The sequence below is a fragment of the Lates calcarifer genome, unplaced genomic scaffold, assembly GCF_001640805.2.
Source record: "Lates calcarifer isolate ASB-BC8 unplaced genomic scaffold, TLL_Latcal_v3 _unitig_1979_quiver_622, whole genome shotgun sequence".
Classification (NCBI taxonomy): domain Eukaryota; kingdom Metazoa; phylum Chordata; class Actinopteri; family Centropomidae; genus Lates; species Lates calcarifer.
Window position 1 is genome coordinate 135721 of NW_026115892.1, and position 14566 is coordinate 150286.

The 14566-nt window shown below is 42.8% G+C and overlaps 2 protein-coding genes across 4 annotated transcripts in view; one reads left to right on the top strand and one right to left on the bottom strand.

Annotated features, from left to right (window-relative positions):
- ptenb (phosphatase and tensin homolog B) overlaps nt 1–7944 on the top strand; it is a 40483-nt gene extending 32539 nt beyond the window's left edge. For 2 of the 3 annotated variants that reach the window (XM_051067750.1, XM_018688667.2), the window contains 2 exons: nt 490–738; nt 1267–7944. In XM_051067750.1, coding sequence (XP_050923707.1) covers nt 490–738; nt 1267–1455 — 438 coding nt within the window. In that variant the 3' untranslated portion in view covers nt 1456–7944. Of the gene's footprint in view, nt 1–215; nt 337–489; nt 739–1266 lie in introns of all 3 variants that reach the window. The other variant, XR_007809941.1, reaches the window with a different exon arrangement.
- A 793-nt stretch (nt 7945–8737) lies between these two features.
- Nucleotides 8738–14461, bottom strand: LOC108891510 (renalase). The gene is made up of 7 exons (XM_018688671.2): nt 14173–14461; nt 13699–13804; nt 13320–13462; nt 13079–13237; nt 10245–10418; nt 9979–10154; nt 8738–9876 (listed from the first exon to the last, which is right to left on the bottom strand). The coding sequence occupies exons 1-7, from the start codon at nt 14288–14290 to the stop codon at nt 9724–9726; spliced, it is 1029 nt and encodes a 342-aa protein (XP_018544187.1). The 5' UTR covers nt 14291–14461; the 3' UTR covers nt 8738–9723.
- Nucleotides 14462–14566: the final 105 nt, after the last annotated feature.

A 14566-nucleotide genomic window follows, 5' to 3' on the forward strand; every position in this document is an offset into this window, starting at 1 on the left:
TCTTGGGTAGATCGTCTTGGGGAAGCCTTCCTAAATAAGTTGTCTTATGGAAGTTATCTTAAATAAGCTGCCCTAGGTATGCCGTCTTGGGTAAGTTGTCTTGGCCAAGTTGTCTTAAATAAGTGTTCCTGCGTCCATCTTGGGCAAGTCATCTTGGGTGAGTCTTCTTGGTCACCTCCCTAACCAAGGTCCCTCTCATTTGGTTGTATGATCAGCCATGGGAAGAATTTTTTTTCTTTTACAGCAATGAGGCTCATTCTCCTGAGAGCATTCAAAGCTTCAGGGATGGTTTTACACCCTCCCCAAGATCTTTGCCTCCACAGTTTGATGGCACAGGTATTCAGACATTTCCTAAAGCTTCATGATTTGGTACCGTGAACTATGGAAGGTTTGGTGCACCTCGGGGATGGACGAACTGATCTGCAGTACACATTTCTTTGCAGTGTAGACAACTGAACCAGTTAGTCCCCTCTTCTTTTGTCCCACCAGGAAAAGATGTTTCACTTCTGGGTCAACACCTTCTTCATCCCAGGACCAGAGGAGTACCCAGACAAACTGGAGAACGGCAGCGCCGGAACACTGCGGGAACCGGCCGACAGAACGCACCAGAACCTTGGGATGATGATGATGGGAGGAGAAACCAACGACAGAGACTACCTGATTCTCACTTTGGTAAAAAATGACCTGGATAAGGCAAATAAAGATAAGGCCAACAGGAACTTCTCCCCGAATTTCAAGGTAAAACATTTCTGTGCTTCTGTGCTTAATTTACCTAATGTATTTCACCTTTCAGGAGGTAGCTGCTCACATCTGGTGTGGTTCTCTCAGGACTGAATGAATACTGCAAAGAAAGGATGATGAATTTATATGAATTCATATTTGTTGTATTGCCATCTATTAGCACTTTATAAGGTAAAGACAGATGTTAGTAAAATTAACATGTCAGCTACAATTTTTTTTACTATAGCAAGCAAGCAAACTGAGATAAAATAAAGAAAAGCAAGTAGGTTTACATTCATTGAAGTTCTTCCCCTAAATAGTCAAGTTTGTCTTCTACCGGGGCATGACCAACGACCTCAGTCTGTAGATAGATAGATATTTTATTAATTCGCACGGGAAATTCACACAGTAGCGACAGGCTGTGACAGTGCTTGCTTGGAATTACTCATTCATGGGAAATGATTGCAGTTCCCACAGGTTATTGGCTCCAGTTTTCCATGTTTGTGCATTTCTAGCAGCTCACACTCTTCTCCTTGTTTGCTTCAGGTGAAACTGTTTTTTACCAAGACGGTAGAGGAAGGAGCTAACTGTGACGCGAGCAGCACGTCTGCCTCAGTGACCCCGGACGTCAGCGACAACGAACCAGATCACTACCGCTACTCTGACACGACGGACTCAGACCCAGAGAATGAGCCATTCGAAGAGGACCACCACAATCAGATCACAAAAGTCTGACACACACACACACACACTCTCTCTCACACGCAAACATACAGATATATATATCTGTGTGTGTGTATGTATATATACGTACATATATACACAGTGTGTGTGTGTATATATATATATATATATATATATGTGTGTGTGTGTACACACTCATGAACCCCCAAACTAAGACTAGTGTGTGGTTAGTTTCTGGGGGAATATAACCGATGGACTAGAGCTGATCTATGGGACTCTGGGATCAAAGAGCTCAGATCAGAATATAACCCCCCCCCCCCAATCTTCTGCTCGGTGCACATCTGGACAATCACATGACATGGCGGTCGGGGGTGAGGAGGGTGGGGATAAACGCGTGGGCAGGGCCAGGCCAGAAAATGGACGGCGAATGGACAGTAAGACAGATGAATGGACAGACAGGAGATTTTAAAAATTAAAGGGGTAAAACTTGAATATAAACAAACTGAAAGACAAGTAGACTTCTTTAGTGATTACACCAAGGTGTTTGTTGGATAAATCCTCAGTCCCCATGTGTCCTTCCATCCTTCTTTCTTTTCTTTCCTTCCTTCCTTCCTGACCAGTTTTAGGAAACTTTATGCAGACCAATCTTTTCTTTTCACCTCTGCCCTCTTCAATCTTCAGTTCTGTTAAGCTGTGTTAGAGTGTTGGCTCTTCTCTCTGTGTGCTAATGCTAAAATTTTCAGGCCAAATTCACATGTGGTTATTTTTCTGCAGAACTTTGGCTTATTTTAAATAATTAGTCTTCTGTCAAGTGTGGATTCATATGGATTTTTGAAGACCAGGGCTGATATCTTTGAATTTCTGCCAGATCTGCAGCAGTTCACCTAGGGTTGACTTTCAAACTGAACTTAGACCTCTGAGGGACAGCACAACTCTTTTTCTGAATGAATATCAAACTAGAACAGTGATGAAGGTAATCAGTTGCAATTCCAGCATATATTTGTTATAAAAACAGAATATTGACCGGACATGAATAGCGTGTTTAACTCTAACAATGAGGAAACAACCGGAAGCAACTGGCACTGTGGAATGTTATCCAAAAGGCTTGTTTTTGTTATACCCAGATCATTTTAAAAGTAATAAATTGGCTTTAATTAGTATTCCAGATTATGTTGTAATGTTCTCTCTCCCTCAAAACATAAAAAACAGAAACTGGAAACTGGAAAGTTTTTAACTGTGGTCTTCAAAAATCCTCCTGACAAAGAAAGACCAGATCAGACTGGACTGTGCTGAGTGGGTTTGGTTCAGTCACTCTGAGCTGGTGTGGGCTAGTATGAGTCTGCTGGAACAAATTCAAATCAGTTTGAACCAATTTGAGCTAGTTTTGGACCAATCTGAGACAGTTTGGACTAGTTCCTACTGGGTATATAAATCAATTATTAAACCCTTTTATCACAAGAATCTTTTGTTTTGCGGGTTTACCCTTACCCAGTTTTTTGTATACTTGAGATTGGAACTATTCCCACCAAAGAACTTCAGGACCCTCTAAACCTGCTTTATCTCATGACTCGTTCAGATTAAGATGGACTAGAAGCAGTTTGGACCAGTCATAGCTGGACTGGATTTGCGTAGGAACAAAGCAGCACACAAAGAGAAGTGACAACCTGTTGTTTGAATGTGACAATGAAGAATAGAAGCTTGGATTATTCACAATCTGCTGCAATTCTGTCAATCATCTACTGTTGAAAATCACATACAGTACAACCCTACTGTGAACAAATACTATTACTACTTTTCTGACTGTCTCTCTGTCTACAGTTTTGCACAGAAGGATTGTCTTCAGCCCTTCAATCAGTTCCCACAGTTACAGAAAACATATTTTTGTTATACTCTGACTTATATCAATCATTAAGCTAGACAAACAAGCTACACACATTATAACCATTCCTTCAGCCAGATCTGCTTTTAAGCTTTACATCTATGTAGGCTAACCTACCCTGATACAAACTACAAACTAAAGCAGAAATCTACGACTCCAGAGCACGCTGTTTCAGTGTGCCCGGGATGTCAGGTGGGTGGGGTTTGCACTTTATAAAGGACAGTTGGGTTTGTATGTATTTGTAGGCAAGCTTATTCCATCCAAGAAAGCCTGTTTGGCTCATGTTTGTGTTGATGTCTGACAAGTTGAAAGATACAGTCCTTTTAAAAAGCTGCCGTTTGGGAGGTTTTAGTTTCTCAACTTTGGGGTCAGGACCCAATGTGGGTTAGCGGTAGATTTCATGACCACAGTTGTTCTTGAGAGTCACAAGGTTTAGCCTCTGTGTGTCTTTGGTTTCTGACATTTCAAAGAGGGTGACACTCTATAATTATTACTCTGTCTGTAGACTATTAATCGTTTTATTCACTACTACTTTGTAGAGACATTAAAGCACTTAAATTCTTGCAAACTGTACCTTTAACACCAGGGACGACAGTTTGATGATCACATTACCATAACAGCAGGCTTGAGACTATTCCGTCTGGATTTTAAAGAAGCAAATGAACATTAGGGATTCTCTGATTACTTTCTTTTAGATCATAGATTTAATCTCATTAGAGCAAAACGATCCAAAACTAATCCTTGGTTGGTGCGCTCTCTGGGCTCTTACCAAATGCTTGTCCACTGTTCTACTGCAAAAGGAAACAAAAACACTGCAACACAGTTTGAATTAGGATGCAGCAGCTGAGCTGGATAGGGCTAAACTCCATCAGCCTATTCCAGTTGGCACCCAGTCGATCAGAGGGTCCCTATTGATCATTGGAAAGAGCATCTGCCTCCAGATCGGGTGTAGGTAGAAGTTTTAGTCCTGATACCTGATTTCCGTCCTAACATTTGGTGCTACAACCGATCATCAGCCCTGCATTGGTTCTGTAGTTAATGGTCGTACTTCATAGGTGTAGTTCCAAGACTGAGTTGGGACTTTTAAGTTCTTCTCATCAACACCGTGGGCTTTGTCAAGACCTTGATCACACAGGACGCACTCTGGAGGCTTGAAAACCTAAAATGCAGAATGCTGCTTTTATTCTGAGAGTGAGCGAGGACAGAAGGTGGTGACCGTATTCTTGTAAGACCTACTACATGATGTCTACATTTAATTCATGATGACTACATTTAATTCTGTCTTAACAGTACCTGAACTCGAAAGGTCAACGACACATGGTAGGACACCAAAAGGCCAACAATGATAATATCAAGTTTGGTTACAATTATGATATCCAGGTTCTGTTAAACAAGGAGGTCGACTCTTAAACGACTGTGGGGATTTATCTGGAATTGGGCTTTTTGCAGCCAATGAGAGAAAATTTCTCCAAAAAGCAACTGTAGATGTGACGTTTCCAACTGTACAGATTGTTGCAAGTCAGTGGAACATGTAGAAAAAGTGCCTGGCGCTGATGAAATTGTATCCTGTGTGATCATATCTTGACATGCAGCACCCAGCCTCAGTGAAAGCCACCAGTTCATCTGTAGCTTTGTGCTACCAGCAAACCAGTGTATTACAGTCCACCATGTTGGGGTTTAGGTGCTAAACTGAGCTAACCAGGGCTGATGCTGAGCCTGTTGTCCATCTGTGGTGCTTTCTACCAGCAGCAAGTGTTCGTCCAGTCTCGATCTGTGACGCTTAACAGCTCTGTCGTCAGTATGGCGATCTGTCCACGGGCTCTGTTTGTGTAGCTGCCGACACATTACAACAACAATAAAACAATTCCTGTTCTGAGTCCTGTTGGGTGCTGTCAGACCTGGCCTCACTTCCTGTCATCAACCCGATCAGACATGGCCAGTGTGTAGACCTGTTAAAACCTGGTTAACCCAGAAAACACAACTAACTACTGCAAACTGGGCTGAACTGGTCCAGAAAACCTGGATTAAATTTTCCTCCCTATCAGAAAAGTAGGTCCATTTTTACAGGGTATTTTTTAGTGTTATATTTTCTCTCAGGATACTGTTGTAGTCCCTCGCTGCAATTTTGCTTAGAACTGTCTTAGTATAAGGGTTGAATTCAGCCAATTATAAGGAAACGTCTAGGACGCTGAGGTGCTGATGCCCAAACCTTGCAAAGCTGATTGGTTGGGAGACTTGTTTGAAACAAAACAGTTTTTTCCTGGCATTTCAGAAATTTGTTTCTGGACCTATTTTCCATTTAGATTCTACAGGTCACAATCTAGAAGTGAATGAGTTTTATTACCTCTTGCTGAATGCTGATAGCATACTGAACATACCGGTGTGTCCTGAGCGGGTTGTTGGTATTTGAGGCCAGGCAGGTGCTGTCCACATCTCTGACTGTTTCAGGTGCTCCATATCTTTTTCTTACAACCATTTATAGTGATTGGTTGTAGACAAGTTCTAGTTCAGCTGTGTCTAATCCACCTGAGAAATTTGGACAGAAAGCAGTCATTTGTAACTCAGCATAAACAGGAAGAGGTTTTTTTTTTTCTTTAACTCATATTTCACAAAATATCACAACAGAAATTTTCCGGAAACAAAATTATTCTACACACCTCTTTAATGACGTTTAAATGTCGATCCTGTTTAGGGTTCCTGTAGCAATTCAGAAAGTCAAAAAGGAAAGTGCTTTCTGCATATAGAACTTCAAAATAGAAAACAGAAGGTGACAGAGAAGTGTTGATAAGAATCGGCAATATGTTGAGTTAAAAACCTGAACCTTAAACATTGAACTCAGTGATGTTTTAATGTTAAGATAAATGGTTTTACGTTGGCGTTAAGAGTGAAATCAGTCATTTTTCCTCTGAAGACAATGACAATTTATTTTGAATTTGAATCTGTAAAGGAACCTTGAACTTGGATTAGGTGTTGTATGCCTGACAAATACAACTCTGAATTAACTTTTAACCTCCAACAATCAGATTTAACATCAACAGTTTCACACTTTACTCAAAGTCCTGTTCCTTCAGTGAGAAAGCTGCTTCGTTTTGTCTGTTGAGTCAACAAGATGATGCTTCAACTCTTTTCTGTTTACATCTCATCACCAAACCTGCCAAAATGAAGCTCAGACTGATGTTTTATTTTTTAATTTTTGGTCTGTTTTTCTGTTATTTTTGGATTTGACAAGGTAAACATGGTCCATGTTCATGTTCTTTCTTTGTTTTTGCCTCAAGGTGCGGTCACATTAGCCCTCCAGTCAACAAAACTGCCCTGCACTCAGACCCGTTGTCCGTCTGTGAGTGTCATATTGTACAAGAACTTCACTAGAATAACTGAATACATGTTTCAAAAGTCAGTGCATCAGTGTTTGTATTGGCTCAATGTGCAAATTCAAAGGTGGAGGGTGAAGTCCCAAGTGTGAGGCCAAAGATTGCACCAAAGGAGGAAATTCATTCCTGAATTTATCATTTTGGTCTTTTGTTGAGGTGAACAGGGGATGGAGTATTTGCAGGGTGGGAGGTGTCATGTGACCGTACTTGTATTTGGAGTCAACAACAGTTTTCTGCTTCTTGACAATTCCTGACAGTTCTTCAGAGCCAAGTACACGAACCACATCTGTCGGTCAGAAGCATAGATATAGCACATCACCTGTTGCCTCCTGTGCGCTGACGCCCGATCCACAAATATATTGAAATAGAAAATATTTCAATCCCAGTTGGATCTTTTTTGGTGTTTAAAAATGATCACCACAGCTACAACAATGAGCTAACATTTCAGAATGATTGACAGCTGACTGTTCACTAAGCCCCTCCGCTGCTTTCCGTCCAATTTTCAGTAGACTAAAGAATTTTGTTTAGATTTTTTCAGTAACTAGCTAGCTAACTAAGCTAACGTTAGTTTAATGTGTCAATTTAAGAAAGACAGTCTCCTGTTGATTCTTTAAAAACTCTTTAAAATAGTAAAACTAAAACTGACTCAATGGATTCATGCGACCATGCCAGCACCCTGAAGCTAAAGCTAACTGCTAACGATTATGAAAGTGTAACTTTATTCAAACATAAATGTTTTTAGCAGCTTTACTTGAAGACCAGTTTGTATTTTCACACATTAAGTTTTGACCTGTTTGGCAGATGTAACCGCCTCAGAAACATTGGCAGGAGTTGTTGGAAAGTTCACTCCAAGACTCAACTGGGAGATTGAATCCGAAATCCGGAATAATGTTCCCGTACTGTCCCAACAGGTGGATTTGGAATCAGTTCTGAAGTGACTGAACCAGACTTTGTGACAGATGTGGTTTTGTGCTTGGCTCTGACCCTCCTTTGTCATTTCATCTGTTTGGAGAGTGTCATTGTGTCGTTCAGGTTTCAGCTCAGTGGTCCACAGTGTTTCTGTTCATGATGGTGATTTTGTTTGTGTTCATTTTTTTATCGGGTATTGATTTTGTTTTTCACTCAGTCAACAGACAAACAGAAAACTCTACAGATACCGGCCTGTATCACCATGGAAAACAACATTTCATGTTAAACTGACTCCCCACCCCCAGTTCTTTTATTCTCTCCCTCCTTGTTTTATAATGAAATAAAAACACTGTAAAGGTGAATAAACTATTTATAAACAGCTGTTGTTGTCTGTGATGGTTTGAAATTTATTTTAACCACAACTCTCTTCAGTCTTACGGTGTGTTCACCCAGTGAACCCTCCTATCAACATGCTACAGGGTTTTACAGGGTGTCCTGTAAGGCTAAGGAGAATAAAGCTGGTCTTAGCCAGCAATCTTTGCCCAGCTAAGGTGAAAATAGACAATCATAGCTAGCTATTGTCACTGTGTTTGAGCAGCACAGAAAAGGACTGACAACTGAAACATGAAGATGTGGACTCATAGCAGGAAACACCCTGTTAAACCCAGAGCTTATATCAGGGGGACCTACTTTTACCAGCCAGTGCTAACATTAGTTAGGTTAGCTAGCTAACGTTAGCACCCGCTGGTGTCAAACTTCAAATTTCGTCAACCACCTTTAAGCCAAGGGAGTCACAGAGCCAAATTAATGTCAGCACAGTGGAACAGATGGCAACTTACTGCTGTCTAACACTTCACGCAAAGTCTCTGGAATCAAGAGTCTTTACACTAATACAGCACGATCTCTGTATAAAAAAAGCTTATGATGTGGCAAAATGGCTTATAACCTGCCATCTTTGGTTCCAACTGGGAACCAACCTTTTGAGTTCCAAATCAATTTATTTTTGGTTGAAATTCCCTGAACAGTTCGAAACTAGGTGCAGAACTTGGAGAGAACCTGCTCCATGTTGGTGGAGAAGGTTTATCTGAGGTGACCATGAACGTCTGAACCACGTTTCATCAGATTTCATCCAGTAGTTGTTGAGACGTTTCAGTGGAGCAACCATGAACCTGGAGAAGCTAAACAACATTTATATTTATTGTTATTTTAGAGTGGACAGAGGGAGAAACACCTCGTTTGAGCTTCTGTACGATCGCTGCTCTGAAACAACACGTGTTCAAACACACGGTTTACATCACAGAGTGTGATCAATCAATGACTTGGCAGAAATGATAATCACTTCCCCCACAATGCACTGCAGCAGCACTACTGAGCGTGCTCCAAACGACTGGAGAACAGGCAGGAAAAATTAGGTCACACACACACTCATACACACTCAGTGAGCCTTGTGGGCACCAAACCATAACTAATTCTGTCTTATCTGCTGCTATAAAAAGATCAAAGAAAGTGAAAAGCAGCAGAGAAACCACCAACCAGCAGCTTCTTCACTCCGTCTGTCAGCTCTGACTTTGTCCTCAAACTACTCCTCAGCATGTAAATATATCAGTTATACAGGAATCAGATTTACAACACGTTTTAAATTTATGTTATATTATAAATGAACATCTCTGACATTCAGGCTGCTGAATCAGCCAATCAGCTCCTGCTAGATCTGGAGTTTTAAATCTGGTGTCTGTGGCAACTGTTAGCGATGAGTTTTACATCAACAAGCAATGATCAGTTTGCCAGAGCCAAAGAGGTTAGCGGCTGTAGTGACGGAGACGGAGTAAGCTACAGTGGCTAGGAACAAAACAGTCTTTATACTGAGCTCGATTATGTTAAACCAGGTTTAAATTAACCAGAGTTAAACAAAATTTAACTTCAGCCACAGTTAATTTGGGTTTAAGTTAATCTTTAAAGCTCAGACAAACAAATACCTTCTGATAAAGACAAAACAGTGAAATACAAACAATTACTGAAACATTTAATTAATCACTTCATTCAACTCTTAACCCTTGTCGTTAACCTATTGATGATGCCTATTGATCATTAATAGTATCAGGTCAGATCTTCCTGTTGGGCCCTGAAACTCGTCCACAGCTTTGACGACTTCCTGTGACGTCATAGTGAGGCCTTCAGCACACTGAGCACGCTCAGTGCAGACTCCACGCAGCCGTCAAAGTTGGAGTGACTGAAGGCGTCGCCACCGCAGACGAGCAGTGGCCGGTCGAGGATGGTCATCTGACCCGGACAGTCTGGCACGGAGGTCAGCACCTGCAGGACGGAGGGGAGGGGTTGTGAACCAAACGCTCCCTCACTCAGAGGAGTTCAGGGTCAGTGGGATTTCTCAGGACTGTACCCCCTATGATGACTCACCTGAGAGTACCTCCACTTCTGACACTTGATGCTGATTGGCTGAGGCAGATCAGGAAGCAGTTTGTGGAGCTCCTGTAAGATGATTGGCTGGATGTCCTCCTTGTCTCGCTCCAGGTGCTCAAGGCCAAATGGGACGCTGGTGTGGACGACGAGGGACGGACCGAGACCGGGGGCATCTGAACGAACACAAACACGGACAAACACTGGATCATGGTCCTGTTGTTAGAGACAGATAGGTGAGCAGACTGACAGGTGAGCAGACTGACCTGTGTTGCGTTTGCGGGAGTCCACAGCGACGTAGCAGACGCAGGGGTTGTCGGTGACATATCGAGCCACCCAGGGGAAACTGAAAACGGTGTCTGGAGGGAAGAAGAGAGCGACGGCGAAACGAGACGAGTACACAACTCCGTCTAACTGCTGCCTCTGCTGGACAGACAGCACTGACAGACAGACAGACAGACAGACAGAGACAGTTCAGTACAACTGTGACAGCTCATTTACCAGGCAGGAGGTCTACGACTCTGCCCAGCTGCATTTTGGGAAATGTAGCTTGACCTGTGCCCAAGACTAACCCTCTGTCAAGATACAGGACGTGGATTTACACAAACCTCTGTAGTTGCAGACACTCGTTAACAACCGGCTTTATAGTTACAAGTTACAGTTTTTAAATGAATGAAGAAAAAAAAAGATTGACGCTAGTGGGTGCTAATGTTAGCCAGCTAACCTAGCTAACGTTAGCAGGTTCCCCTGATATAAGCTCTGGGTTTACAGGGTGTTTCTTCCTTTTCTTGAGTCCACATCTTCATGTTTCAGTTGTCAGTCCTTTTCTGTGCTGCTCAAAACTAGAGAAAATAGCTTGTGTCTGTTTTCACTTTAGCTGGGTGAAGATATCTCGCAAAAACCAGCTTTAGTCACCTCAACTGAGCAGCACAGAAAAGAACTGAAAACTGAAAACAAGAAACACCCTGTAAAACCCAGAGCTAATGGTTCGTTCCACTTACATCAGCCATCAGAACTGAGAGAGACATCTCCTGAGTTGACGGTGTCCAGTTGAGAAGTCAGAAAAACATGGACGCTTGCAGAAAGTGTTTGTTGTTGTTTCTCTGTCAGAAAATCAGATCAGATCTGCTCCTGAAGAACAGCTGAGCTGTTAACGTTGGAGTTTAACACAAACTCTTCAGAACGTTGTTAAAAAGACGTTCACATTTCAAACCTGGAACATTAAACCATGAAGGTGAACTGATTCAGACGTATCTCAGACTAGCTGTTGTTAGCAACAGTTGCTAACAACATTCTACAAACAGCGTAGCAACATGTCCACAGATAAAACTTGAACAGTTCTCTGTGTCTGACTGACTTCATGTGAAACTAATGAGACTGAGCTGCTATAAACAGGAACATTAGCAGAGTTCACTGCTGTTGATGAGGAGCAGCCATCTTGGATTCTGATGTTGGGGTTGGTGGGGCTGCTCTGACTTCAGGAGGGGTTCAGGTTCAAACTTCTGACTGGGAACTCAGAAATCCAGACTTCAGAGAAGAACTTGAACACAGCATGATATCAGGGGTACGTTTACCAACAGGTACTAGCGATAGCTAGGTTAGCTGGCTAATGTTAGCTCCTGCCACCGTCAAACTTTAACAACTGTAACTGTAACTTATCATCAGCCATTTCCTCTTCTCTTTCTCGTCACAGTGAAAGAGAAGAGGATTTATTGACGGCAGTGAAACAACTCCACTAATTTTAAACCTCTCATCAGCATCATCTCTCTCTTTTCTCTGCAGACCTTAGAAACAGCTTCTTCATGATTCAGATTCCTGACACACACACACACACACACACACACACACACACACACACAGTGTATCTAATAATAACCTGAGTGTGTGTGTGTGTCTCAGCAGAGAGGAAATGGGCGCTGTCCCCTGTCAGCCAATCAGACGAGCTGAAGATGACATCACCATAATCTAGAGAGATGCACACATGTGGAGGAGCCTTTGTCTGCAGCAGGCAGGAGCGCGCGCGTGCGCGCACACACACACACACACACACAAAATCTAGAAAGTTCTGCAGCTTTTAAGAAGTGTGTGTTAACCATCAACCAATCAGAGAGCAGGAGAGTGATTTACCATCAGAGTGTGTATTGATCCTGTGTGTGTGTGTGTGTGTGTGTGTGTGATCTGACAGTTTCCAGGTCTAAACTCTCTGCAGGAGGAGGAAGTAGTCATCCCCTCGTCAAAGTAAAAGCTCTGACAAACACTCAGTCCTGCTCTCTGCTGGTCTGGGATCAGGTTTAGGATTCAGGGTCTGAATATCTTCATAAAATGATAAATTTCCGGCTTTTTAAATAAAGTTTTCAAGGTAAAACCCCATTAATATGAGCAATAATCAATTAAATTGAATCAATAACAGTGGATTTAAAGTCACAGCAGCTGGACTTGAGCCCTCTGCCCCCGTGTGGTGAAACTACGTCACTACAGCCATGTATCACTGTGTACAGTTACCTGCCATCAAAAATACAAGAACTTCAGAGCTCAGTTTAACATGGCAGTCTATGGGACTGTGGGTCAGCGCTCTCTGTGTTTGGAGGAGATTTATTCACAAACTGTGAGTCATGTGACAATGGGAGTCACACTGGGTGAGAGAGGACACATTTCTCTACGTCTTCATATAGAAAGTGTCTGTGTAGGTTGGAAACTGTGGGAATTAAAAGAGGTTTGAATCAGATTTTTATGGTAAAATGTTCAGAGGAGGCAGTTAGAGTGATGATGTCACACATTCTAGAACAGAACATTCAGTGCAATACACACCCATTATAAACTCTGACACGGTAAAAAATAAAACCATAAAATTTAAACTGTGATTTCATTAAAACTATAACAGCTATCAACATGAAGATTTAACTGAAAACAGGCTCAGGTCATGTGACCTGTTTAAAGTTTCAACCATGTTTCTATGTGAAAGTATGAGGAAATAATGTGGCTCCAAAGAGGAGTGGGTTTGATTTTTCACAACAGCTTCCATTCATTTTCAATGGGAACTTTTTCGCGATCAGACCCTGGTTACCATGGTTACCACACAGGTAAGATCAGTGAGTCTCACATTGTCCCACGTCTCCCTGCAGCTGCAGGATCTGAGGGACCGGCATTGTCAGGACCACCGCATCGAACGTCTCGCTGCTTCCTGCCTTCCTCTGGACCTCCCATGATGCACCGCGGCGGTACAGGCCGGTCACGTGATGCTCAAAGAACAACTCAGCTCCTGACGCAGAAACAAGAATCAATTTTTAACCGACCGCTGAGTCCAGATCAGTTTATGACCAGGTGGACAGGTAGGTGTTTACCTGACTCAGACAGGAAGTGCTTGACCACACTGCACATGCCCAGTGGCGTCATGTAGTTCTTGCTGTCGTCTTTCTGCCTCAGACCTTCGATCAGACCGTGGAAAGGCTGCAGGACGCCGGACGACAGCAGCTCAGAGTAGAAACTGAAACACACACACACACACACACACACACACACACACACACACACACACACACACACACAGTGAGACCTTCACAATAAAAGCCCAACAAGGTTCAAGAGTAATGAATTCTTGGAAAGAATTCTGAATGGAGTTTGGTGTGTTTGTTACAGCCACAGCACTTCCTGCTCCAGAAGGAGAAGAGGATCATGGGTAATTATTAGCATTTTGCAGTGCTGGAGGCAGGTGTGTCGTACCTGTGGTGTGACTGAGCATAGGCCGGCGTGGCAGTGATGTACTGAGCGCCGAGATCAGCCGAGTGAGACGAAGGGTTGGGAGGACGACTGGTGGACATTCTGCCTCCTGGGGGGGGGCGACAGAGAGAGAGGTTCAGTTCTCTGTTAACCAGTAATAAAGACTTACCTGGTGACACTTTGCCCAGAACCAAACTCCATTATAAATTTGACTGTTTTTACAAGTTTAGAGAGTTTAAGAGTTAGAACTGGACGCCTCAGTCTTGACTGACACCGCAGCGGACCAATAGCAATCAGTGGACATTTTCCTGAATTTAAGTGGGTTTCATTGATCATTTCTGAGCCGGATTAAGCAGAACAGTCTGCTGATGAAGAACCAGTCTTCGGTTCTGTTCTGGTGTGACGCTGTGCTGCTCTGAGCTCCGGAACATTAAATTCTAAGATTTTTGAACGGAGTTCTGACTGTAGCAGACTCACCTGAGCCCCTCGCTTTGTCCCACACCACTATCTGGACTTTATTCTGCAGCTCTCTCCTCAGCAGACATGCGCACAGGCTGCCTGTTAGACCGGCTCCGACGATCAAAACCCGGGACATTTTAGCACGGAACCGCAACAGCCGTGCTAACGCTACAAAACTGAACTTAACCCGGGTTTACCCGTTCCAGCCCAGCATGTCTTTGGGTCCAGAGCTGCAGAAGTTAAACCCGCCTCCTGTGTTATAAAACGGCTGAAAGTTGGTGGGCCAACAAAAACTATCCCGGGATTCTGAACGGTGTCAAGATAACCGGGATAAACACGGAATATCCGGCTGAGATTTTCAGAATAAACATCGTGTCTCTGTTAAATAAAAGAGGACGTGAAATAAAACAAG